The following is a 27,632-nucleotide window of genomic DNA, read 5'->3' as shown; positions in this document are numbered from 1 at the left end:
TAATGGGTACCACATGACCTATAATCGGATCGCTGAGGATCAGGGGCTAGTTTCTTTTGATGATTTTATTAATGGCCTTGGCCTGCTTGCTATAACCTAGAATGAATCTAAAGGTTTCAGCTTTATCTTGTACGTGGATAGTGCTGTTCACAGTTGTGGTTGTATCTATGTTTGACTGTGTTGTTAGTAAGGTGTTTCTTTTGATTTTATTGCTTTTGACAATAGCAGCCTCAATCACTTTCTTAGAATACCCTCTTGCTAGAAACCTATTCTGACTGGCTACCTGTGCCTCCACTAAATTATCCTCACAACTGCAAATGGGTTTAAGTTGGAGCATTTCACCGTAAGGTATGCTCTGTATTAGATGTTGCGGGTGAGCACTCCTAGCATGTAGAACCGCATTGCCCGCAGTTGCTTTTCGGTGTAGTTTAGTAGCAAGTTTACCTTCCCTGATGTAGACCTGTACATCCAGAAAATTGATCGTTTGATTGCTTATAGTTGCTGTAAATTGTAAATTGAGGCTATTGGTATTTAGGTTGTCAATGAATCTCTCTGCTTCTGATTGAGTCCCCTGCCAAATAATAAAGAGATAGTCAATAATTCTCAGCCACAGCCTAACCTTGTTACCAACAATTTCCTCATATTCTTTATGTAGGACCAGCTCCTCCCACCATCCCATGTGTAAACAGGCGTAGCTGGGGGAGAAGCTGGCCCCCATAGCCACGCCCCATTGTTGTTGAAACAGTGTATTCTGAAAAATAAAGACATTATTGTGTAGACAGAATTTGACCATATCAATGAGCATTTTGTTGTGGTGTGCAAACTTAGGCAATCTCCTATCTAGATGACATTTCAATGCTTTCAAACCATCCTGATGGTTAATGGATGTATACAGAGATGTAACATCTAGATTAACTAATATATAGTCAGTTTGTCACTCGCAGTTCTATATTTTTGCCAGGAAATCCCCAGTGTCTCAGAAATACGAAGGAAGTTGCTGTACAAAATCCTGGAGGAAATAGTCGACATATTGAGATGTTTTCTCTAGAACACTGTTCCGAGCCGATATATAAGTATATATATATTACCTACTGGCGGTCGCCAGTAGGTAGTTATAGTTAGGACCACGTTTCCATAGGAAATCCGCAACATTCTATTTTGAATAACTTTGGCGCCGGTCGACGAATCCTCGCAAATTTTTCAAAATAGGTGGGGCGCTACGCTCCGCTCCTACCCTGAAAGTCTCGGGGGGATTCGTCAAGCGGGGGCTGAGATAAAAGGGGGGTCCCAAAACGCGTTTTTCCCATGCATTTTTCCATAGGACCTTTAGACAGGGCTACAGCCCGAACGGCTGAACAGAATTTAATGAAATTTGGCATAGAGGTAGTCCCCAGGTCAAGGAAGTGCCTTTTGTAGGTTTGGTGTAAATCTGTTCAGTAGATTCTGAGAAAATAGCCTTTAAATCAATATATATATCTGTGGCAGCTTACGGTGCGCTTACGGTGCGCTTACCGTAAGCTTACCGTACGCGTACGGTGGCGTGCGCGAGCGCGATTCTGATTGGCTCTTAGTTCTTAGTAAACATTCGAATCGGTCGATACCAGGAAGCGGCGGCCGCCATTTTCTCTCTCGCTTCCTGAGTAGGGCAGCAAAAACCAACCCCAAAAATGTGTAAAGAGGCAGTTTAATGAGATCCTAACCACCCAGCATTGATACAGGGGTCCCCAAACCACCCCCAAGCCCAAAAAAAAATAATTTTTTTTTTTCGGAAAATCGCCGATTACGCTTACCGTACGCGCACGGTAAAAAATAGTAAAAAAAAAAAAATTATCCACATTCTCCCTACCCCGTGTGCAAATGGTGCCCGAAGGGCACCATTTGTGCATGGCTTATCATAGGTAGGAAGTTAACAAAGAATACATTTCACAAAGATGCGCAAAATATGTCCCCCATGTGCGCACGGTGCGCGAAGCGCATCGTGCGTACATGGCCCATCCCGCTTAACGTGGGCACGCGGTGCGCGCAGCGCACCGCGTGACCACTGTGCGTGCACGGCACTAACTGCGTAAAGTGGGCGCACTGTGCGCGCACGGTGCGCGCACGGAACGAACTGCGTTAACTGGGCGCGCACGCCACGAATGGCGTAAAGTAACTTAGCATTTAAAAAACCTTGCAAATTCACTGAAAAAACCATAGGTTTCACACATGTTATAGTTAGCTGGACATTTTACTGATCAAAAACCAATGAAATTCCCCCGTTATAGTTACTGCAGGCAACTATAACTCACGCGACCGCAATCTTCTGCTGATGACATATGTGTCTTTATGAAAAAAAAATATTTGTAATATATGTAAAGCTAAAATTTAATGGAAGAAGACATGGGCAAATAAGTGTCTAAATACAGTATTAGCATCAGCAGAGGATTGCGGTCGCGTGAGTTATAGTTGCCTGCAGTAACTATAACGGGGGAATTTCATTGGTTTTTTATCAGTAAAATGTCCAGCTAACTATAACATGTGTGAAACCTATGGTTTTTTCAGTGAATATATATATATATATATATATATATATATATATATATATATACATATACAACGCAATCCAGTTATTGTTCGTGAAAGAAAACTCACTGGTACCGTGGCCTCTGTTTAAAGACGTGCTTTATTCAACGAAATAACTGGATTGCGTTGGATATATCGGGAGTGGCGTCCTGGCCGTGTTGCCCGCCGTTTAAGAGGCTTGGGTCTTGCCGAGTGGTACGTTGGAATATATATATATATATATATATATATATATATATATATATATATATATATATATATATATATATATATATATATATATATATATATATATATATATATATATATATATATATATATATATATAGATATAGATATCGATATACACATTAGTCCACAGAGGCAGACAAATCAATATCCAGCCATGAATGGGTGCACTCACGGGAGAATTATAGCCCTGACAGAAGCGTTTCGGCACAACCTAATTTTCAATGTCAGTTTGAATCTTTTCACTAAGCCATTTTAAAATCAAAAGGTCCATGAATGTTACAAGATGGCTGCCACCATTACCTATGAATGTAAACCACCTTATGGCCATCTTTACTTCAATGAATTAACGTCATGCACTTTTTGATTTTAAAATGGCTTTGTGAAAAGATGCAAACTGACATTGGAAAAAGAATTGTGCCGAAACGCATCTGTCAGTGCTTGGAGGCTTGCACATTAAAGCACTTTGCTATAATTCTCCAGTGAGTGCACTCGTTCTTGGCTGGATATTTATTTGTCTGCCTCTGTGGACTAAATTGTAGCGGCTCACTACTGCTGGAGATCTGCACCAGGGGAATGAGGTGCAGTGGCAGTGACTGTAAAGTTTTGGATATATATATATCCATTATCTACTGGCGGTCGCCAGTAGATAGTTATAGTTAGGACCGAGTTCCCATAGGAAATCTGAAAATTCTATTTTGAATAACTTTGGCGCCGGTTAACTTATCTTCGTGAAATTTTCAAAACTAATGGGGCGCTCCGCTCAGCTCCTACCCTGAAAGTCTCGGGGTGATTCTTCAAGCGGGGGCTGAGAAAAAAGGGGGGTCCCAAAACGCGTTTTCCCCATGCATTTTCCCATAGGACCTTTAGTCGAAGGTACAGCCCGAACGGTTGAACAGAATTACTTGAAATTTGGCAAAGAGGTAGTCCTCAGGTCAGGCATGTGCCTTTTGCATATGTGGTGTCAATCTGTTCAGTAGTTCCTGAGAAAATTGCAGTTAAAAGTACATAAATATCTATATGCGCGCACCGTGCGCGCACCAAATGTTCGCGAGCGTAATTCTGATTGGTGGTTAGATTTCAGTCAACATTCTAATCGGTCGAAATCAGAAAGTGTCGGACGCCATTTTGTGTGTGACAGTGAAAAAGAAAGGTGGAGAACGTGAAAAGGGGGCAGGGGAGAGAGTTCCTGACCCCCTAGCCTTTGTCAGGGGGTCCCTGAAGGACCCCGAAGGGTGAAAAAAACATTTTATTTTTTTCACGGCGAAAAACCCTTAAAAAAAATACATTTTAAACTGTTTAGAAGTTTATAGAAGATATTAACTATGCTGTTCAACTTTATCCAAATTAAAAAAAAACGAGCTGAGCCATTCCATATAACTCGCGCGACCGCAATCCACTGCTGATGACGTCACATATTACATCACTCATGACATGGTCAGTGACATCACTCATGACATCTCAAATGACATCACTGATGACATCACTGATGACATCATCCTTGTGATAGAGTGGCGGTCGCGCGAGTTATAGTTAGCTGAACTAACTATAACGGGGGAATTTCAATGGTTTTTTACGAGTGAAATGTCCAGCTAACTATAACATGTGTGAAACCTATGGTTTTTTCAGTGAATATATATATGTATACATATATATATATCCACAACAATTTCCTCCTTTACAAGAAAACACATGGACACAGTGGGGATTTCCAGGACAGTCATTTATTGAAATACTGGCATAACGCGTTTCAGAGGTAAGCCTTTGTCAAATGCCAAAATGCTTAAAGTAACTTCCACTTGCTGTTTTAAATGAGTTCCTTATTTCCCATTGGTGGGACAACAGCTAACTCATTTTGCAGAGTGACGATCATGTAGTCCTTAGCCGAACTGCAAATCCCATGATGCACTTTGTTGGAAAGCTGGGATCACGTCGCTCACTGCCCATAGATTTCTGAAAACTCCAGTGGTGAGTATGGGCAATTTGATCTCCAAGCACGGTCAACTGTACATGAATTTACCCCGGCATCCATTATGGCAAAATCACTGTCCCAGTCCCCTACATCCAGCCACAGATACCTTCCGGGAGCCAACCCAGAGACGTAACACGAGTGATATATATATATATATATATATATATATATATATATACATAAATATATATGTAAATATATAAAATAGATATACATAGAGAGAGAGAGATAGTTTACTGTTAAAGAATGTATCTATAAGTACAAAATCATTAAAAAATTATTATACTAATATAAATGTAATAATACTAAGAAGATAATGAGATATACATTCAATTTCTGCTTATGTGCAACAAAATGTGTTATCCAACTCACAATCTGTAATATATAAATGATAATTCATCAAAAATCATAACACAGGACAAATTCTGATAATTATTTCTTCACAATAATTCATCCAATGGCCCAGCTGCTTAACCTTCAAAGCCAGCACTTGTTTAGATGACTGCCAGCTTTTTCAATGCTGGTGAGAAAGCATATTTAAAGCAAGAAAAACCATAAGAATCTATTTCCCATTTACAAAATATAAACAAATCTACACACATTTTTATAATTTTCTCGTAACATATTACAACATAGCAGTACTATTCACTCTGCAATTAAAAAGCTGGAAATCTAGAACCGAAGAGGCAGGAGAAATGCCTTAGAGATAAAAACCTTCTAAAACAACATGGAACTATAAACACCATAGATTATTAGCACAAGCCCAACTTAAGTCACAACTTCAGTTATGATGTATGCAAGTGAAATTGCTTTAGCTCTCTGGTTATAATGAAAACATCTTTTTGCAATTCACAATGTTTTAAATTGCTCACACTCAGTCTGTACATAACTCATATCCATTCTCGAAGTCAAGAAATATGTCCATATTTTCGGAACTGATCTGATCTAAAAATGCGAAGGAGCATATTCAAATTAGTTAGTCCCAATTTCTAAATTACATGTGGAACAAAGTGAGAGAGATTAACTCAAAATAAAAAAGGAACTCATCTCACCTAAATAATCCTTCACTGTGATAACAAACTTCACTTAATGTTGTAATCTAACCAGTTAAGAACAATGGTGAGATTCCTCATTTCTTCAACTCATATCTCTACACACAAAAAATTCAAATAGCACTCAATAACTCAAAATTATAGCTAATATCAATAGAATTATCTTATATGAGGTGTAATCACTTACAAAATAATGATGACCCACATTGTCATGAAATCATGCAGTTACTAATACAATACAAAACCAAACAAAAATCTTCCCACACTTGACAACAGTGATTAGATTGAAATCAAGTATTTTCTCCAATATAGTGACATTCATCAAACAAACATTATAGCTATGCCCTTAATGTGCCAACCTCTTACCGCTTTTCATCCTGTCTTAACATTCATAAAATCAACCTTCACAGAGACCACATTTTGGCCACTGACCTCTGTAAAACTGACTCACCATTTGGCATGTTATTTTAAACAGCTAATTACCTGCCAAAGTTGACCCCCGAGATCAATCATCATCATCCAAAGCAACTAGGATGTCATATGCAATGAGATAAAACCACATTGGGTGTAACGCTTATTGTTCAAACTTCTGTGAGGATTCTAATCAACATGTTATTCCTTTGAAACAGATGACAATACCCCCATGTTTGTATTTGCAATCCTCCATGTGTACTTAAAATATTACATGCAAACCACCATTTTCAGTAATATTCATCCAGGCACATGGCTAATGAGAAAAGTAAAAAAAGAATACTATATAAAGAAAGTTAGTGGTAGAAAAAAACTGATGTAACAATCCACATCTCCTTATACAATGGATTGAAAATGAACAATTGATGATGCAACTTCCAGTAAAAAAAAAAATGTTTTCTTGAATTATTGGTTGTGTTTGATCCTGAACTCTCCACCTTCCCATTGTAATAGACTAATAGCTATCTCCACCTTGTCCTACCATACAATGATTAATCATCTACTGAACGGTGTATTATAATTATTATCTCAATGTTCATATAATGTTTAAACTCAACTGAATGAATATAACAATAGAGAGCACTTAAAGCCATCATGATGTGATCATCCTTAATAAAATCTTTTCGATTAAAATCCCCAAATATAGGAGTTGTTAGTGGTCTCGAACTCCCAAATAAGGTATTATCATTCAGTCTTCCTAACAAGTGCTTTATTGACATTCCTTAGTGTTATCATGGTTTCTTAACTGTTGTCTTTACGATAACCGCATATTTGATCAAAAAACATTTCAATAAACTTTGTACATATATAAGTAATTAGGTTTGTCAAAAATGAAGGATTCCAAACTGTTCCACATGGCCTAGACCTTAGTGAGTCTAACACACATTACATATTACATTATTAATAATATCAATCTGGTCCATTCGAATGAGATGTTCTCACTCAGTAGTTAGTATAAGGCCTCCATTGTCTCATTAAATGTTATGTAATTCCCTGTCCAGTCTCAGATCCACCCTAACAGTTTTCAATTTGTTGATCCAATTAATTTCTCTACTCCTAATTCCATATTGCCCCCTTGATGGGTAGGTTTGACATGTTCAATTCCAAGTAATCTAATGTTATCCCTGGCACTTTTGGGATATTTTTCTTTATGTGCATAGCCATTAGATATTTCACTTCACAGTTTTTAATGGCTCACATATGTTCCCTCCAACGTTCCTTAAGGTTTCTGCTAGTTGAGCCAACCTACTATTGAGCCCACTGGTACAGTAAAAAACATTTATGCAGTTTGACGTGTTACATTTGAAAAATATGTGTATATGGAATGTACTTGTCTAAGCGATATCTTGAAATTCCTTGGTATTGTCCATAACAATTTTCAACTAATGCAGTTATCACATATGCCGACGATACTCAATTAGTGGTTGCTCTCAACCACCACCAGAACACTCCATCTGACCTGGAAGCTTGTTTAGAGAAAGTGGCATCATGGTGGACAACTCCTGTCTTAAACTTAATGGAGGAAAAACAGAGCTAATGCTCCTTGGCAACTCTCTGTGTATGGATCCTGAACTAGCTTGGCAAACCTGCCTTGACCCTGCTCCTACTCCCAGTACTAAAATCAAAAGCCTAGGTGTTTGGCTGGACAAAGCCTTGAAATTCGACCATCAAGCAGTGATGCTGGTAGGGGCCTGCTATGGCATTCTCAAACTCCTGCGAAAAATCCTGCCCCTCCTTCCCATGAGAGCAAGAAGAATCATGTTCCAGGCCTTGGGCCTCTCCCAATTGCATTACGGGAACTCCCTTTATTTGGGAGCTCCTAACTCAACGATAAGGAAACTTCAAGTCGTTCATAACTGTGCTGCTTGGTTACTGCTTGGTACGCCCAAAACAGAGTCAGCTAAGCCAGCCCTGAAGACCTTACATTGGCTTCCAATCCCAGATAGAATAAAGTTCAAATCTCTGTGCATAGCCCACAAAACCTTATGGGGGAAGGGCCCATCAATCAATGAGTCTCTCATCACCTTCTATCACCCCATGAAATGTCTACGCTCGGCTAATTTAAATTTGGCCTTAACTCCCAAAGTTAAATGGGTGAGATGCGGAGGAAAGTACTTCACATACAACCTAGCCAGACTCAGGAATACTCTTCCTGTACACCTTCGGTCAGAGTGTCGTTATCTCCCTTTTCGAAAGCTCCTCAAAACTTGGCTGTTCCAAAATGCCTCTCTTTAAACCACTTAGCTCCTCTTTGTCTTGCTGCAAGTGCTGGGAGGCCTTTGGGTAGCTATACGCTCAATAAATGCTGTTAAATAAAATAAAAAATAAAATAGCACCCTCTCGGCATTTCCTTTAACCAATCAGCCATGTCAAGTGTCACTTGGGCTAAGGATATTCTCAAGTGTTGGTTCCCTCTTGTTAGTAATAGTTGTTTGTTTTGAGATAAATCTGACCAAGTCACTATTAAATAACAAAACATCCCACAGTTTTCAACTTATTGGAAATAACCTGATTCCCATTACTATATCATGTAATAAACCATATAAGTTCCTGTCCTTAACCTATTTCAATCTTGTCTGTCATTAATGGTTCTCTCTGTATTAGGCTAACTTGCTCTCTGGCACAATCAACAATTTCTGGGTTGTATCCTCTCTCAACAAACGTATCATAAATGTTCTGCTCCTCTTTCTCATTGTCACTAGTCAAACTGTAGTTCCTCTTTGGAAACCAGGTTATTTTCAATAAGTTGAAGACATTTTGGAATATATTGTTATTTGTTAGTGACTTAGATGCTGATTCATATCTTAGTGGAGAGGGAACTCCCAACTAATATTACAGTCCGCCCACCCAATTTAAATACAGGCGGACCAAAGTTTTATGAAAGCGGAACCTACTCTGCCTCTAGTCTCTACCATGGTCAAACTTCGCCGACGAAGTAAGGGGCATCAGATGTTTGGCTATATGACCACCCACCTATTTTAAATGGGCGGACAAATAGTGATGTTTCAATGCCCGTCACCACCAAGAAAAACCTGGCCTTAAGGGGCACTGAAAAATGCTCAATGCTTCTCTTGCCATGGGAGGAAACAATCATGGCGAGGGGGGAATTTCCTTTTACTTTCAAAAAGAAAATCCCGCAGTGGGATATACTTTCTGAAAAAACAACGTTTGCTGTACAGCTCTGTCACGTTGAAGAAGCCAAATGGCAAAAGTTACAATACATTGGTTTTGACTGGAACCGCCTAGATGGTGATTCTTGCCAATGCTATAAATGTCCTCTGGGCTATGGACATTTCTAAATTTGGCCATTGGTACCTCTGTCAGCGATACAAACGCCGGCGGGACTCGGTAGCGGGGACAGAACCAGTGACAGTCACCCGTTGGGCACCCGATCAGCCGATGCGTGCACCATTCAGACATGGTTGCCGGTATGAGGGGTCCATGCAACCATTTGGTTTGATGTGAAATCTCACAAGAAGTTTATATTGGAACCCCAAGAGCCCTGAAGAAGTTGCGCGATTTTATTGCAACGAAACATGTTGGCTTAGAAATTGATCATGGTTAGACAGAAACCATTTTTAATTGGGATGGCTTACTTCACTCAATAAAGTTACGTCAAGCCAGTAATTCTTACCCGGTTTTTAACGGTGAGAATTGTTGGTTTTGATTCTCACATGGGGTCCAGTGGGCACTTATACTGACACTATGCACCAACAGTCTATTTATACTTCAGTTTTACTGTTTTTCTTTCCCTTTATTTCATTGGGCTTGAGATTTTCACGATAGAATACACATTTCTTTTTTCTCTAGATGGGGAGAAAGTAACCTATGATGATAAGTGGGTGTGCGGGTGAGTACCAGCCAGCAACCCCCTTGGTGTTACGACCGTGAGGTGCTTTCTCTCCTTTCTCACACTTTTTATTTGTAGGTGGGAGAATGATGGTATTTTTACGTTTTTGATTATAAATTGACAAACCACGACACTTTGACTACCAATAGGGAGTACATATGTGAGAGGGTTGTAAAGCATGGGAAACCCCTCCAGTGTCAAAGGTGTAGAGTAAGGTGTGCTTTTGTTCAGGACATTTTTTGTTGTTAATTACCTCTGTCAGGGAGCCAGATTAATTTACTCTGTCACTCTGCCGGAGGCTGATCTGCCGGAGGCTGACTGCCAACAAATTAAATGACCCCTTAGTCAGATATATCTCAAAACAGACAATGATTACCTACAGAAAGGCACCAAAACTTAAGAATATACTCAACCCAAATGACACTTTAAGATATGATGATAAACCAACAGATGTTGCAATTAAGGATTGGTTAAAGGGACCACCCAGAGAGTGTTTTAAGTGTTGGACCTGCATTTGTTGCAAACTGATTAAGGACAACACGAAGGAATTTCAAAATATCACTCAGTCAAGGACATTCTAGATACACATGTTTATCAATTGTAATATGGCAAACTGTGTATTTGTTTTTTACTGTACCTGTAGGCTTCGGTACGTTGGTTAAACTACCAGAAAATGTAAGGAACGTTGGAGGTAACATAAGCAAGCAATTAAAAAATTGTGATGTGAAATTTCCGTTGTTTATGCACATAATAGAAAAAACATCCTAAAGTGCCATGGATAACATTAGATTACTTGGAATTGAACATGTCAGTAGCCAAGTTGGAAATAAGAGTTAGAAGTAGAGAAAATCATTGGATCAGCAATTTGAAAACTGTTGGCATGAGTCTGAATGTAGACAGGGAATTATATACGATTTAATAGGACAATGAAGGCCTTATACTAACTATTGACTGAGAACATAATGCGTAAGGATCATAATGATACTACGAATGTATAATATGTATTGTGAATTAGAGTCATAAAGGAGTAAGCCATTTGGAACAGCTTGGAGTCATTCATTTTGATAATCCTAATTATTTTTGTATGTACAGAGTTTAATGAGATTATTTTTTGTATCAAGTATGTAGTTATCTTAAAAACAAGAGTTAAGAAACTGTGATTACACTAAGAAATGTGAATACCGCACTGGTTAGGAAAATTTAATGGGAATACCTTGTTAGGGAGTTCAAGACCACTCACAACTGCTGCAATTGGTGATTTTTATCTAAATGATGTTTGTATGAGTGATCACATCATGATGGTTTAAGTGTTCCCTATTGCTTTATTCATTAAGTTAAATGTGAATATTATATAAAAATTGAAATAATTATTATACTGTCCAGTAGATGACTATTCATTGGAAATCAGTGGTAAGGTGGAGATATCTATTAGCATTGAGGAAAATGAGATTCTATTACAAAGCAAAGATGAAAGGTTCAGAATCGGCCAGGACCAATAATTCAAGAAAAAAATGTGTGTACTGAAGTCGTATAATCAACTGTTCTGATTCAATGCATTGTATGAGGAAAAGTGAATTGTTTCATTGCTTTTTGTTCTACCGCTATTTCTCCTAATATACTATACTTTTTTCAATTCGCTTCTGTAGCTTGTGCCTGAGCTCATACTTTTAAAAAATTGTAGTTTGTACATAATATTTTAGATATTCACAGAGAACTGAAAATACAAATATGGGGGTATTGTCTGTCATTAGGGGTGGGTAGAATTTGCATAGTTTGATTCAGCGGAATCAAGAGGATGTTACATGTAAATTCCACCAGATTCTGTGCAATTCCACGACAGGCAGAGTGGGCTTTTGATGCTATATCCTTAGTGTAAAATGCACCCTCACGTCCAAAAATGGAGGCGAGGATGCATTTTGCCCAAGAAAATAGCGCGGCCAAATACCACTCAGCAGCCTGGCATACTCTGCATTGATTAAAACGTTTAATCACTGCATAGTATGTAAGGGCATTAAGCGGTATGCAGAGGTTTCTAAACTTTAGAAACCACTGCATATCACTCCACACCCACTCTTAACATACTTTCCGGGAATAACAACTTTGAATCACTGCAGATTATGCAAGGGCACTGAGTGGTATGTGCAGTGGTTTCCAAGGTTTTGAAACCACTGCATATCACTCATGTTCCTTACATACTCTGCAGTGATTAAAAGTTTCAAACACTGCAGAGTATGCAAGGGGGGCAAGTGATATGCAGTCATTTCTAAACTTTAGAAACCACTGCACATATTTAATTCCGCCGACGAAGTGGCAGAATTTGAATTTATCAGTTATTCCACATTACAAAAGTAATGAAGAATTAACAAAATTCATCAGATTTCTCAGGATTGAATTGCCATTTGTTTCAATAAATTCTATGTTGATTTGAATCCTCTCTGGAGTTTGAACAATAAGCATTACACCCAATGTGGTTGTATCTTACGCATTTCGCATTCTAGTTGTTTTGGATGCTGCTGATGTTTAATCACGTGAGGTCCATTTTAATGGGTAATTAGGTGTTGAAATAATGAATTAAATAGTGTGTTGGTTTTGCAAATGTCAGTAGCCGAAAGGCAGACTTGGTGAAGGTTGACATTTTGAATGCTACAACAAGCTGAAAAGCTGTAGGAGATTGAAATATTAGGGTATAGCTATTATGTTTGTTTAATTAATTTGACTACTGGAGATAATGCTTGATTTGGAGTTACTCACTGTTGAGAAGTGTAGAAAGATTTTTATTTGGGTTTGTGTTATATTGGTAACTGCATGATTTCATGACAATGTGGTTCATCGTTTATTTGACAGTGATTTCACTTCATATAAGATGATTCCATTGATTCTGGCTATTATTTTGAGTTATTGAGGGCTATTTTGATTTTTTATTTAATTTGTAAACAAATGAATTGAACAAAGAAGGAAACTCAACATTGTTCTTAACTGATTGGATTACAGAATTTTGTGAATGTTGTTGTCATAGTAAATGATTATTTAGGTGAAATGTGTTACATTTTTTGTTTGTTAGAAGTGAATCTGTCTCACTTTGTCCCACATATAATTTAGTAATTATGACTAATTAATTTGCATATGCTCTTTAGCATTTTTTAGATATTGATGTGAATTCTTTACAATTTGAAGGCTATCAGTTCAGCTCCAATAATATGTACAGATTTCTTGACTTTAGAATTGTACATGAGTGATGTACAGGGTTGAGAGTCAGCAGCTTAAGACATTGTGACATGTAAAATGTTGTTTTCAATATAATCAGAGGGGTATAGAGAGTTCACTTCGATACATCATCACTGAAGTTATGACTTAAGCTGTGCCTGTGCTAATAATCTTTGATATTTGGATTTCCATGTTGTTTTTTAAAGATTTATTTTCTAAAATATTTCTCTAGTTTCTTTCCTACTAGTTTTTCAGATTGCTTTTTCATTTTTTCTTCTTTTTCACTCATATCTTTGATCCTTGTATTTTCTATCTAGTTGGTGAGCAGACAGTACCACTGTGATGTAATATATTATGAGAAATGTGCACATCATGTAAAATATCTATATTAGTATGTCTCTAGTTTCAATTCATGTGGAGTAGATACTTATGTATGAAGGATGAGATTGATGTGATGTCCAATAACCAATCAAGTCTTTTGTAATTGTGTGAATGCATAAGAATTTGTTTTATATTTTGTAAAAGGAAAATTGTTATAATTTCTTGTGTTTATATATGCTTTCTGACAAAAATGCAAAAGTGAGTAGTCTGCGAAACACATGTTGACTGTGAAGAACATTTAAATACGTAGTGACATTGGATGAATTAACGTTAAAGAAGTAATGGTCACAATATGTCCTGTGTTATGACTGATTGATGAATCACCATTATATAATACGATCTATGATTTTAATGATACATTTTTTTGCACATTAGAAGATTCTGAATGTGTATCTCATAACCTCCTTAGTGTTGATTTGTACATTAACTACCCTAGAGGGTAACTAGCATTCTTAGGGGGTATAGTTCTGGATATTAACCTGGTTTATCCACATCCTATATATAAATGCAATAATAAACATTTTGAAATAAATTAAAATCTTAAACATTTTTGAAACTCAAGTTAAATTAAGTGTATATATAACATTTAGTAGATTTGTAATATGCACTAAATGAAAAAAAGTTTAATGTTGGTGTGATTATTTAAAAAAAATCTTTAAAATTATTATTTCAAAATTAATGAAAGTATATTTTAATACATTAACTATTTCATCCAATATTAAGTTAATGTGTGGTAACATTTTATCTGGGTTTCAACTAAATATTTAAATTTATTTTACATTAATATTTTACATTAAAATGTCCTTCATGTATTTTTTTTTAAGTTTAGTGAACTTCATTATTTTTTCTGGAGTTTACCATACAGTGATCTCTGCCCCGGTGGTGGAGTTCTCTGCCTACATGTGAGAAGTTACTAGTGTCTTAGATGTCCCCACCACTAAGTCTCAGGGTGTGAAGACACGTAAGTCTACACCTAGTATTAATTTCACATTCAGAAATGGTCAATATCATAAAAGTGTGAAGTTACTACTTGGTGCAAGAGTAAATTTACACATGAGTAAATCTGCATAAGTAAATGTACTTTTGTAACTAGGCCCCATTGCTTTTAAGGCTATGGGCTATAGGGATAGGGGCTTAGGGTTATGGGTATAGAGGTCAATGGTATGGTGTCAGGGGGATATGGTGAAGGGTTTGGGGTACAGAAGTAAGGATTTGTGGTAGAGGGTTGAGATTTTGGGGTATAAGGTTAACAGTTTATGGAATTTGAGGCACAAATTTATTGCTTAAGGTTTACGGTCAAGGGATTAACTGTAATCGCTTAGAGGGGCAGAGTCAAGGGTAAGTGTACATGATTGTGGTTAGGATCAGTGGTATAGGATTTATGGGTATGGGCTCAAGGGTGGGTGGGTTTAGGTGTTATGGGTAAAGGTTAGGGAGTATTGGATTTAGGGGAATAAACAAAAGGGTTTGGCAAATAGTTTTAGGAATCTGGGATGCAAGTTTACAGGTTTTGGATATCAGGGTTTGGGTTTAAAGTGTTAATGGTTTGGGGTATAGTATAAGAGTATATGGTTATGTTTTGATGTTAATTGTATAGGGCAAAGGATTAAGAGTTTGGTTTATACAGTTAACGGTTGAGTTATATAGTATAGAGTTACAGTTTTATCATAGGGGTTAGGAGTTTAGAGGTTGAGGGTATAGGAGCTAGGGATATTGGGTTATAATATAGAGGCTAAGGGGATAGTCTAGAGGGTTGAGGGTTTGGGTGTTAGGTAAATGGTTTTGAGTACAGGATTAATGATTTTGGTTATTTAGTTACGAAATTAGATGTTGGGGGTATATTTTAGGATTGTTTAGTGTAATAGATAGAGATGTGTTTAATTTAAGGTGTTGCATTGAGTGTTACAGTGATTTATAGCCTATTTATACAAGAAGAAAATATGAAGTGTTACTTTTAACAGTAACACACGAAATGCATTCATTTCAGTGAAACACTCTTCACTTTTGAACAGATGCTATTAGAAGTGGTAAAAATGAACTGATCGTATTTCTTAGTAAAACAAATAGATTCGACAGGGTACATCAAATCGTTGGCATAGTATTACCACTAGCTGAGGCTTTTGGTATCTCCTCCTCTGTTCTCTGCTTCAACAAAACTTGGTAGCATGTGTTGCAGGTTAAGTAGGTATCTTGAGAATTCTGGGGGCTCTGGGCCAAACATATTTTGTAGGCCCTGTTTGGACCGAATTTGAATGTATTATCCATTTATGGCTCATTCACGCCACCTTCGGCCAGTTCATGGGTAGTGTCATTTTAAGGATTATTGAGGTCTTCGGCAGTGCATATTTTGGGAACCCCTGGTTGGACAATTTATATTGCATAATGGGGTATTAATTACACATCTTCAAGATGCAATACCCCTTATCGATTCATCTTTAAGAAAGAAGAACTTTAATGTGCAAAGGCCCTCATCTTTCTAAGAGCTACAATTACAGTTTATCAAACATAAGAAAGATACTTAAACATCAATGCACTTAAAAAACAAGAAATGTAATAAGGATTTAATAAACATAAACAAGGAACAGGAAAAATTAACGCTAAGGGCGCTTAGCGTTAATTTTTTTAACGCCCGCTATCGCTGGATAATATCGCCTGGTTATCACGTTATTAACAACGCTAACCGCCTAAGCGATAAAAAATCCAGCGATAGCGGCATTTTGGGAGGTTATCGCTGGTAATGCCGCAATAAAACTACAAGGATAGGGATATCCTTGTTGATAGCCCATGGTGGATTTAGCCATGTAATCCACCACTCATTGGATTACATGGCTAAGTCTGAAAATTAGCAGACGTAAAAAAGCAGCGTTAACCGTGGTTAGCGCTGCTTTTTTTGTCCCTAACAGGGTTAGCGTGAAGTTTGATAATAGGAGAAATGTCGCTTAGCGACATTTCTCCTATTATTTTGCTCTGGAACGCCCACTTTGCATCTCATTAGAGATGCAAAGGGAAGCATAGTGAAAAAGGGTGCTAACATGCGATTTTGCATGTTAGCACCCTGTTGTTGATAGGGCGATATTTTTATCTCCGCTTCTTTGGCTTTCGGAGATAAAGCCCTTGTTAATATGCCCCATAGTTTGTTTTAAGATTGTATGCTAATATCACACACTTCTTAAACATACAAGTATTCTACACCTTTTTGAGGTATCGCTAGTTGGGATCAGTACAGATGGAACAGATTCTGAATTTAGGAAACTGATCTTTGTTTGTAAAAGACAAATAATATACAGCTTAGCTTTGACAGAAAAACAGTGCCTCCACTTACACAAGTCTTAACACAGACTCAGCCTTCACACAGGAAAGCTATCCACAATGTTATATATGTTTTAAAGGCCCAGGTAACAGTTACCGAGGTTGCAGCGATCTAGACTAGAGCCTCAGCTATCTGTATTGGTTACACAGAATGTACAATTTCAGATTCCAGAAAGAAACTCTGTTGCACATGCATCACAAATCTTACAGACTTTAGCTCAGGCACCAGTTCGATCCCTAAGACTACAGCTATCTTTTAAGTTTAGCTATCTGACACCATCAGCATTCCTCAAATTACTCAGAATTTACACACCCAGCCCTTTGACAGCAGGGCTACTCTCAGGTGATTGAGATCATACAAGCTAAAGCATATGAAATCAAAATTAGGTTACCTAGGGTTACACCTAATTCACAGGCTAAGTCATGTATCCAAAGTTATCCTTTATGTTAAGGAAATGCTACAGACTCAAATTTCAGGCACCTAAATTGTCTCCTATGTTAATTAAATATTACCAACTAAGGGGTATATTATTAAGGGCTTTATCTCTGCTTTTTTGGCTTTAAAAGCCAAAAAAGCGGAGATAAAACTATCGCCCTATTTACAAGAGGGTGCCAACATGCATAATCGCATGTTAGCACCCTTTTTCCTGATGCCTCCCTTTGCATCTCTAATGAGATGCAAAGTGGGCGTCACTGGGCAGTACAGCCTTGCAAATATCGCTGATGTGCACATCGTGATATGTACAAGGCTGCCCCAGCATTTTAGCAGACGTTAGTTTTTAGAGAAAAATGTTTTCTCCAAAAACTAACGTCTGCTAAAATCCTGACTTACCCATCCCTAACATAGGGGTGGATTATGCTGCTACGACCACAGGGTCGTATCAGCAAGGTTATCGCCCTTATGCAGGGAACATCTCTGGAAAACCAGCAATGTTCCCTGCAAAACGGCGATTTCCCATGCTATCTCTGGAATTTTTATCGCCCTGGAGCAACGCGTTGTTGATATCGCGCTACCAAGGCGATGAATTCTAGAGATAGACGGCGATGAATAACAAAGCGCTAAGCGCGCTTTACGTTATTCATCGCCGTTCCTTGCTGACATGCCCCTATGTTCTCACACTGAAGTTCATAATGCTACACAATCTTGCAGTCAGAGACTTTGTATAGCAAAGATATACCTGAGGAATACTGGAAACTACCCTTTTATAAAGGTTACAAACTAAGGTTGTGGCTTTGTAATCTTCCTTGACAAACTGTACAGGAAGAGTGCAAGCCACAGAGAAGAAAACAGCAGTCTCCGGCCCAGACAAGAGTAGTGCAAACATCACTTGCAAAAACAACTCGCAGTAACAGTAAGAGCTTTTCAGACACATAGGAGACATCATCAGTACAAGCTTCCCTCAGATACATACTTGGTGAAGAACAGTAAAGATCAAGGGGCAGATTTATATCAGACTTGCGCCACTTTTACACCGCCGTTGCGTCACTTTTGTGACGCAGCGGCAGCGTAAACCCTGCGCCATGTTGCGCCCCATTTACATCGTGACGCATCTATGGAGCTGCGTCATGGTGTAAAGCCCTGCGCCACATGAAACCTGCGTCAGGTTTCATGTGGGCGTTTCTACTTAGGGGTGGCGTTCCGTCGAAGGAACGCCCCTGAAAAGTGACTCAGTGAAATCTATAAGATTTCACTGAGTCACTTTCCCAACGCTGATGCGTCAAAACCCTGCGCCTGCTTGAAGCAGGCGTAAGGCTTGACGCACCATGTTAGGGATAGGGTAGGTTGGAACAGTGCTGGAGTTACGTCGCGCTTGCGACGCAACTTCAGCACTGCGCCAACCTTTACGCCGGCAGATGCGTCACGTATCTGCTTGTCCTTGCGCCACGATGCACCGCATTGTAAATGCGGCGCATCTGCGGTGGCGCAAGGGCAAACTTGCGTGACGCATCTTCCCTGGCGCATCCATGCTGATTTGCAGGGATGCGCCAGGGAACATAAATCTGCCCCCAAGTTTACAAGGCCCATCACATGCACTTCACACCAATTTGTACAGCAGCATTGCAAGGGTTCCCCACTCATGGAAGATGCACCAACAGTGTAAGAATCCTCACACATAACAGGCAGCAGCAAAAGCAAATCTCACTCAAACAGATGAGATACATAACAGGCTTTAGTGTAGCAAGCTGCCCTCACATGAAGAGTTAGTTCTGTACATCGACAGACACCAAGCAAGGTTTCTTCACACAAAGCGGTTCAGTCTGAGCAAATAAAGCAGAACAGCCATGCATCATGCCTGCAAGTAGAAAGAGGACTGAATGTGTTTGCCTTTACTTGTAAGAATGTGCCTTTGAAAGATTCAACTTGTAGAGGAAGGTGACTTGTGAAATGAATTTTGCTGTTGAAGCTCTTGTGACAAAGATGCCATATGCCATTTTATTGTTGTTTGAATGTGCTAATACATGAAGTACGCGACAAGCAGTGCACAAAAACAGCCTATAAAAATATGCCACACACAGCTTTGTGTTTCAAATGTTTTTACATCGAATATTCAGAATACTTGTACCAGAAGGCAAAACAATCACATTTACATTTTTTTATTATTTAGATACAGGTGCAGCTCAATAGCATTATTAGAAATAGTCTAATTGTCCACGCCCTTTACTCCTGAGTGACATTATGTGGCTCTAAAGTAACTTTTTGAATCCACATTTCTCTAAATAAATTCAGTAATAATGGACTCCCACATAAGCCAGTCTTCCCTTTACTAAAATATAAAATCAATATAAATGAAAAGAAATGTCTCGAAAGCAATCTATATTGCATTTTAGATTATCAGGACAGACTGTCAGAATAAGACAGATGCTCTGGCGGACAGCTGAAAAGACTCTACTAATGGGCCCCCCTGAAAGGCTGTGGCCCAGGGTCAGAGCTCACTGTGCCCACGCCTTAAAATGTCTCTGAGGTTAAGGCCATGCATTTCATTAAATCAGTTGCTGCATTTGGAATGTAACTCTCTAAAGATTCATTTGGCCCCACTTCACAATACCTGCTGTTGCAGCAGCCAAGAACTTGAAATTACCACTGGGGCAGTGTTTGCCAACACATTCTAGTGGCCACCTTTGCTCTGAAAACCACCGGTGATGTCTGTACTGTCCATGTACTAGGGCGAGCCGGGAGACCGTTTCTGGAATGGGAACAGTGAAGATCTTGCCAAGCTAGCGTTGACCCAATATTATGAGATCTTATAGACACTCACAAAATGTAGACATAGTTCCGTTTTGGCTGCCTGATAAATTTGGGGCCTCGAGATATTTTTGGGATCTGTAGAGTCTGTGAATCTCCAGCACACCTTACTGGAGCTAGAATAGCCCATGCAAGTGTCTGGAACAAAACAAATTATGGATAGTCTGTCAAAAGTTGACTCTCATAGGTGCCCTGTACGTAGCCTCAAAACAACAGAGGATTGCATGGTATTGACAGGGAAGGGAAATGGCCTCACTTGCAAAGACCACTCAGTGCTGCTACTGCTGTATTCAAAGATATTAGAGCAATGATTATAAGCCCTTGGTACCCCAGTACTACTGGTTCTGTCACCGATGATAATACATTTCAATTTCAATTTCTTGGTATGCGCCGTTTGGGTAATCTCAGATCCTCTACTGGCGGTAGATGAATGCCAATTACTTAAATCTTATGAATTGTGCCTGATGGTTTTACAGAGTCCAAAAATGCCCCCGGTCACAGCACCTGGCATGAAACAGGTATGTTCTTCACCAGATGAAAGATATTGTACTAAGGTCTTTTGAAAGCCTGATTCCTAGCTCTTTTTTCCTGGATGGAACTCCAGTTCTGATTTCTGTGTAACATTCTTTGATTTGTCTCTTGCAGGTTCACACTATATGGTGTGGACAACACCGGCCGGCGCTCCCGGGCAAGTGAGGTGACAGTGAAGACCCCCTGTCCAGTGGTGGATGATGTCAAGTCCCAGGGTAAGAGTTGTGAGTGAAATGCCAGGATCTGTGGATGAAGGGATGTGAGTGTTGGGTTGCCACAAAGAGTGTTCAGAATATAAGTTATGAAACATCAAATGGAATTAGCACCCATCATTTAGAAAATTTCATTACAATTTGTTTAAATATGGAAGGTCCGTAGCAAATAATAGAAGAAGCAGGTCCAAAGTTTGCTTGTAGTTGAAATAAATGTTCTTTAATCATACAATATGTTCAAAAGCTTAAAATCCAAAAGATCATACCAGTGATTCTTTTAGCCAACGCGTTTCGTCTCTATCGAGACTTCTTCAGGGCTCAAAGTTAAATATCTGTGGATTCAATCATATTCCATTTTGCAAGCGAAAAATTCAATGACACGAATGAATATAATGTCACAACAGTTGTCTGGTTTAAATTTTCATCAGGTAATAACTGGGTCCCGCCGGCTACAGAGGCTCTGTAGCCGGCGGGACCCAGTCTCGTCTCGATAGAGACGAAACGCGTTGGCTAAAAGAATCACTTGTATGATCTTTTGGATTTTAAGCATTTGAACATATTGTATGATTAAAGAACATTTATTTCAACTACAAGCAAACTTTGGACCTGCTTCTTCTACTATTTGCTACGGACCTTCCATATTTAAACAAATTGTAATGACATTTTCTAAATGATGGGTGCTAATTCCATTTGATGTTTCTGATTGTATTTGGGTTTACCCAATAGGAAGTGGAGAGGGGTGCACTTCCTGTTTTTTTTAGCACCATCGCAATATTATTAGGCCTTTATCAGTAATAGGTGCAGGATCTTTGCCTCAACCCTTTGTGCTCTGTGTCTATTAGAATATAAGTTCTACTAAGATTACTTTTGCTCAGTTAATATGGTTGCAAGACTGTTAGTTGATGCAAAGGCATAGACACGCTTTTCTATTTAGAAATGCACCTCCCTTTGCTCTTTGAAGAGTTTATTTTCACTACAATGAAGAGACATACAAATTATGTGAATAAGCAGATATGCGCTCCACAGGGGTGCAAAATTTAAATGTCACCCATAATGTTTTGCAAAGTTGACAGAATTACTGGAGATTGTGATGATTGTCATCTTCACCATATTTATCTGCATAACTTTCCTTCAAAAGTTTGTTTCTTGCAGGAGAGTTCTTTTTTTCCTTGATTTTTAATTTTAAGAAAGTAAACTTTCCAAAGTATGTGGAAGGAAATCCTCTTATCTTCGCATAACCCTACTTATTACCGAAAAGCAGCTAATTTTTAGGAGAAATGTAAAAAGACAACAACCATACATAGTTTTTCCTGTATAAGGTAGTTTTATGGGGCCCGATTCACAATACTAACTTAAGACAAAATCCTAAACTTACTACCATTTTGGTATTCACAGAAGGCACTTACTCATTTTGGTATTCACAGAAGGCACTTACTCATTTCGGTATTCACAGAAGTTAGGAGTCCTAACTTTAGGACTCCTAAATGCCTTCTGTGAATACCGAAAGTCTTAAAATTAGGATTTTTCTCAGTTTAGTAGTAGTATAGTTAGGACTCCTAAGTTTAGGACTCCTAAATGCCTTCTGTGAATACCGAAAGCCTTAAAATTCGGATTTTTCTCACTTTAGTAGTAGTATAGTTAGGAGTCCTAACTTTAGGACTCCTAAACTGAGAAAAATCCTAATTTTAAGACTTTCGGTATTCACAGAAGGCATTTAGGAGTCCTAAAGTTAGGACTCCTAACTTCTGTGAATACCGAAGTGAGTAAGTGTCTTCTGTGAATACCAAAATGAGTAAGTGCCTTCTGTGAATACGAAAATGGTAGTAAGTTTAGGATTTTGTCTTAAGTTAGTTCTGTGAATCGGGACCATTGTGTTTAGTTTGGTATCTACATTAGGGCCCAATACAAAAGATCAGCCCCTTTTAAAACACCTCTTTCTTCATTGCTAGCATCATGGTCATCAGTGACTCTGTGGATTATTGTAGATGTTCTTCATGTTCCACAAACTGTTTCAGGAAAGAGTAGCACATCTTTAAAGCAGCAAGAGATTCTCCAGCAATTGTGAATGTCTGATGATACTCAGATATACCTTAAAATGTCAACAGAACCCTTCACACAACTCTCAAGAACCTATCCATTTCTAGATTTCACAGATTTATTTTAAAGTAACCTGAACAAAGTAAATATATTTTCCTAATCAGTGTCAAAATCTGATTCCAAATCGAGGAATGGCTTAATTACAAGCAGATGATCGGACTATCTCTTTTCTCCCCGCTTTTGCCACATACCAGCTTCTACAATGGTTTCTGTTGTCATACATAGAGCACGGGATAGAAAAAGACCAGAATACTCGGTACCAGCTAAAACTCATTTGAAGGACAAAACCCTTCCAACTGACTCACACCTTCCTCTCTAGATTGCAGGCTCTTATCTTCTTATGCACTAAGGAAGACATCACTCTACCCAGACTTCTAAGGTTAGAGAATATCCCCCCTAAGTTTGTCCTCCAGTTAGCCACCCACCTCATCACCCACCAACACAAGTATGATTCTGTCACTCCAACCTCAAGGATCTTCACTGACCACTCCTCTTCCCAGCATGGCTCAAATTCCAACCACTGGGCGTCCTTTATGAGGCTATCTACAATCTGGATGATCAAGCTGTAAATGTCTCTGTCTGTGGCCACAACCAAGCCCCAAATGTATGCAGACCATCTGACAAGGAAATTAAAAAAACATGTTATTAAGTCTTTTGCTATGCCTCCTCAACATCTGCCACAAACTGCCCATTCATGTAATACCACTCTCCAGCACTCTCGGAAAAAAATCCTTTCTTTCTCCCGACACCAATCGTAAACTATCATGGCCACAAACCCTGCCCAAGTTCCCCTCCCCCCCCTGTGTAAATTTGTTTGTTTTTTAATGTCATTTTATTTATGTAGACCCTGAGCTTCAGTTTCAGGGCTCTCAGCGGGTCCAGTGCATATGGACATACACATAAGAGGTTGTTGACACCTACCATTCATCTTCCTAGGCAGTTCAAGAAGTTGTTGAGTCCTCGGTCATTCATGAAGGCACTTGATTGCATTCCATCATGATCCATAACCAGAATTTGTCTTTGCTCCTATTGGTCAGCTGGCTTGATTTTGTTTCTGCCACATGTGCCTGCTTTTGCTGAGTGCAGAGCCCTGACCTGCTGTGATCAGTGCCCTGGTAATTGCTTGAGATCTACTGATGTGGTGCAATGCACTCAAATGAAACTCTTTGACGGTCACCTCCGCTTCCACATAGCAATACTGTGGGATGCAGGACCAGATGTAAGTTACTTCATGCTTACATTTATCCTACGCTTGACTTTTCCACGTCTGTAGTGGTGGTCAAGATTTTATATTGATTTTATTGCAGCAGTTGTGGAGCACGTCATACCCCTGGCAAGACTTCAAAGTGCCTTGATTTTCATCCAATTCTGAAGTTCCCTTTTCGTAGTGTATGGTTGAAAGGATGTTCGATATACTATATCTTATGGAGAGATGCTGTAGGAGGTGCATGATGATCCAAGGCATCTAGCTACCTAACAACCATCTTTCGACTTTCTTTCCCCTACTGTTACTTCCCCTTTCTTTTTTTCCCTTCACTTCATCTTTTCTTCGTTTCTTCCTTTCCTCTCTCTTGTGCTGTACCAATCATTTGATATTTTCTATCTTAAAAACTGTGCTTTCACAACATATATTTGTATTTATATGGATTCATTTAATGTCGTACACAAATGTCAGAAATCAATCCAGCTTCTAGGAGCCAGTACAACCAACAATACAAATGACATAAAATAAGACAAAAACACCCCTCATTCCAATATAACAATATAAGTATTGATTGAAAAAGGGAGCCAAAGCAGCTCAGAAAATGAAGCTAAGGGAGCTGATCAAATTAGGAGTAGAATAAATACAGGAATACCCATTTATAAGAGTATTTTTATGAAGTGTTTACCAGATTTGCACTAACTTATATTAAAAAAAAGATTTACTTGTATACCCCGCTTTGACCGAATATCTGACCAACTCATCAGTATTCGATTGAATACTAAGGGCCTGATTATGATGTCGTGCGGAAAGGCTCCGACCAACAGTCGGATTCTCCTAGACTGTGTCGGAATCCATCCGCCCTCATTCCGAATCGGTTCCGACTGTCAATCGGAGAATCCGAGTCATTCGGAGGCGATTCGTATAGCTCTACGGACAGCATTTCTGACCGACGGATTACGATGTCTGATTCAGACAGCCTTTCCGACTCGGTCTGTCCGACACGAAAAGGCTGTCAGAGGCTGACTTTGGGGGCCCCTAGCAGGCCCCCCATCATCCTGAGGCCTCCAGTTGGGGGCTGTAGGGGTACCCAAGGGACTCCCCTGTAAGACCATGCACTGTGTGGCAGGCACCATGGGGTGCTCGCCACAGGGTGCAAGGTTTTATGCAGACACCCCTTTTCCCCATAGGAACCTGTGTTGTCGGTTGGAACACAGGCTCCCATAGAAGTCAATGGGAGTTCTTCCGAACAGTGTTCGGAATCATCGTAATCGGCCAGGAGGAACTACTGATCGCGAGTTGGTCGGAACCGGATCCGACAAGGAGTCAGGTGGAAAGTTTCTTCCCGACATCGTAATGAGGCCCTAAATTTCGTACTTTGGGGCATATTTACACCGGGATATTGCCACCAGAGCGTCACTTTTAGTGACATTCTGGTGGCAATATCCCCTTCTCCTTATTTACAAAGAGGCATTAAGCCGCTTAACATGACTTAACGCCGCCTTGTAAATAAAGGCCCTTTTCATGCTTCACATAGTGTGAAAGGGGCGTGCAATGGGTGTTGCAGTGGGCGTTCCGCTGCAACACCCATTGCTTTTTGATGCTGACTCATATTTACAAGGCTGGGGTAGCGCCAAAAACTAACTAAGACCAGGGAATACCTGGTCTTAAACTGGCAATACGAGGAGAAATTATTAATTTTTCCTTGTTTTTTTGCTCTTTCCATGTGTGCTGCATTCACAGAAAGAGCAACTCGCCTTTCAATATTGTTGATACCTTCCTGCACATTAAAAGTCACCCCTCCAGCGCAGGTACCCTTGCAACATGGCACAATGGTGCCTGCACTGGCACAGGCAGCTTTATTAGCACCAGCACTAGGGGAAACACAGGGGTGTGCTGTATTTTTGTAAATATGGCGCATCTCTGCATTTTAAAAATGTCAGAGCATGGCGTTACCAATTTTGTCGGAACACCGCACTCTGACATTTTTTTGTAAATATCCCCCTATGTTTCTTACTACTCCAAAGGCCATGGAGAATGAAAACACTACACAAATAGGATGTTGGTAATAGGATTCAGATTTTGTGTCCATTTCTATAACTTTTTGGTACTCAGTTTTCATCTGATACTTTTCTTTGTTTATCTTTTTTTTAAATAATTTATTCCTCTTAGTTGTGCTTACTTTAAGAGGGTGGTTTGTAAGTCATAGAAAAAGGTGCATGTCAGCACTCTGTGTCACTGAGAAGGTGCACAGTAACAGTGTGATGCTGTAACGTATTGTATAGTAACTGCATTTATATAACGCTTCACACCCCTGACAAGGCTTTGAAGTGCATTGCAGAGTAGCACATTACTCTGGACCAAATGCTAGTGGTTAATTTAGTGGGTATTGATTATTGTTAAATACGTCTATTAGTCTTGTGCTCTCAAGGAACCATTTATTTTTGTTCACTTCAGTTTTCTTGTGGTGGGTTAAATTAGTAGGGGTTAAGTGTGATCATTATTGAGGGTATATGAGTTCATGCAAATGGATGGTCAGGGAACAGATAGGCTAGAGGAGATTAGGTGTTGTTAGATTGCAAGAATTTGTTTTATTCCATGCACTAGTGCCTGAACCGTGTCTCTGGTACCCCCTTTATTATGACCTCTATTGTCTCCTTTGCAATCCCTTTTTCACCTGCACCTAGAAATTGCAGACAAGATCTACAACCTGTTCAACGGGTACACAAGTGGAAAGGAACAGCAGACTGCCTACAACACACTCCTGGACCTGGGAGCACCCAGCCTTCACCGCGTGCTCTACCACTACAACCAGCACTACGAGAGCTTTGGGGAGTTCACCTGGCGCTGCGAAGACGAGCTGGGTCCCAGGTACTGCTGCTGCGATGCCTGCTGGTAATATGGGATGGCACTGATAGTGATGGGCGGAGAGAGGTATCAGTGAGGCACTGGAAGGCAATTTGGGAAGATCCATAATGCTTGGAGTGACATTAGGGGGACACAGGTATGAAAGAAGTGACAGTATCTGAGAGTGATATCAGTCATGCATAGAAAAGCGGATGTCCCTTTGGTGATACCAGTCATGCACAGATACAAAGTGTGTGAAAGTACACAGCGGGTCATGAATCAGAGATGCAAAGGATATGAAAGTGCACAGAGGGACATGAATCAGAGATGATGCACGGAGACAAAGGATATGAAAGTGCACAGAGGCACATGAATCAGAGATGATGCACAGATACAGAGGATATGAAAGTGCACAGAGGGACATGAATCAGATGTGATGCACAGATACAGAGGATATGAAAGTGCACAGAG

At 39.3% G+C, this 27,632-nt stretch overlaps 1 protein-coding gene across 2 annotated transcripts in view; it reads left to right on the top strand.

Moving 5' to 3' along the window:
• The window catches only part of ASTN1 (astrotactin 1), a 636,055-nt gene that overhangs the window by 589,826 nt on the left and 18,597 nt on the right, over positions 1 to 27,632 (top strand). For both annotated transcript variants that reach the window (XM_085601605.1, XM_085601604.1), the window contains 2 exons: positions 20,919 to 21,019; positions 27,002 to 27,185. In XM_085601605.1, coding sequence (XP_085457731.1) covers positions 20,919 to 21,019; positions 27,002 to 27,185 — 285 coding nt within the window. The remainder of the gene's footprint in view (positions 1 to 20,918; positions 21,020 to 27,001; positions 27,186 to 27,632) is intronic.

This window comes from Triturus cristatus, chromosome 4_2 (assembly GCF_964204655.1).
Source record: "Triturus cristatus chromosome 4_2, aTriCri1.1, whole genome shotgun sequence".
Lineage (NCBI taxonomy): Eukaryota > Metazoa > Chordata > Amphibia > Caudata > Salamandridae > Triturus > Triturus cristatus.
This window is presented reverse-complemented; position numbering and strand designations above follow the sequence as displayed.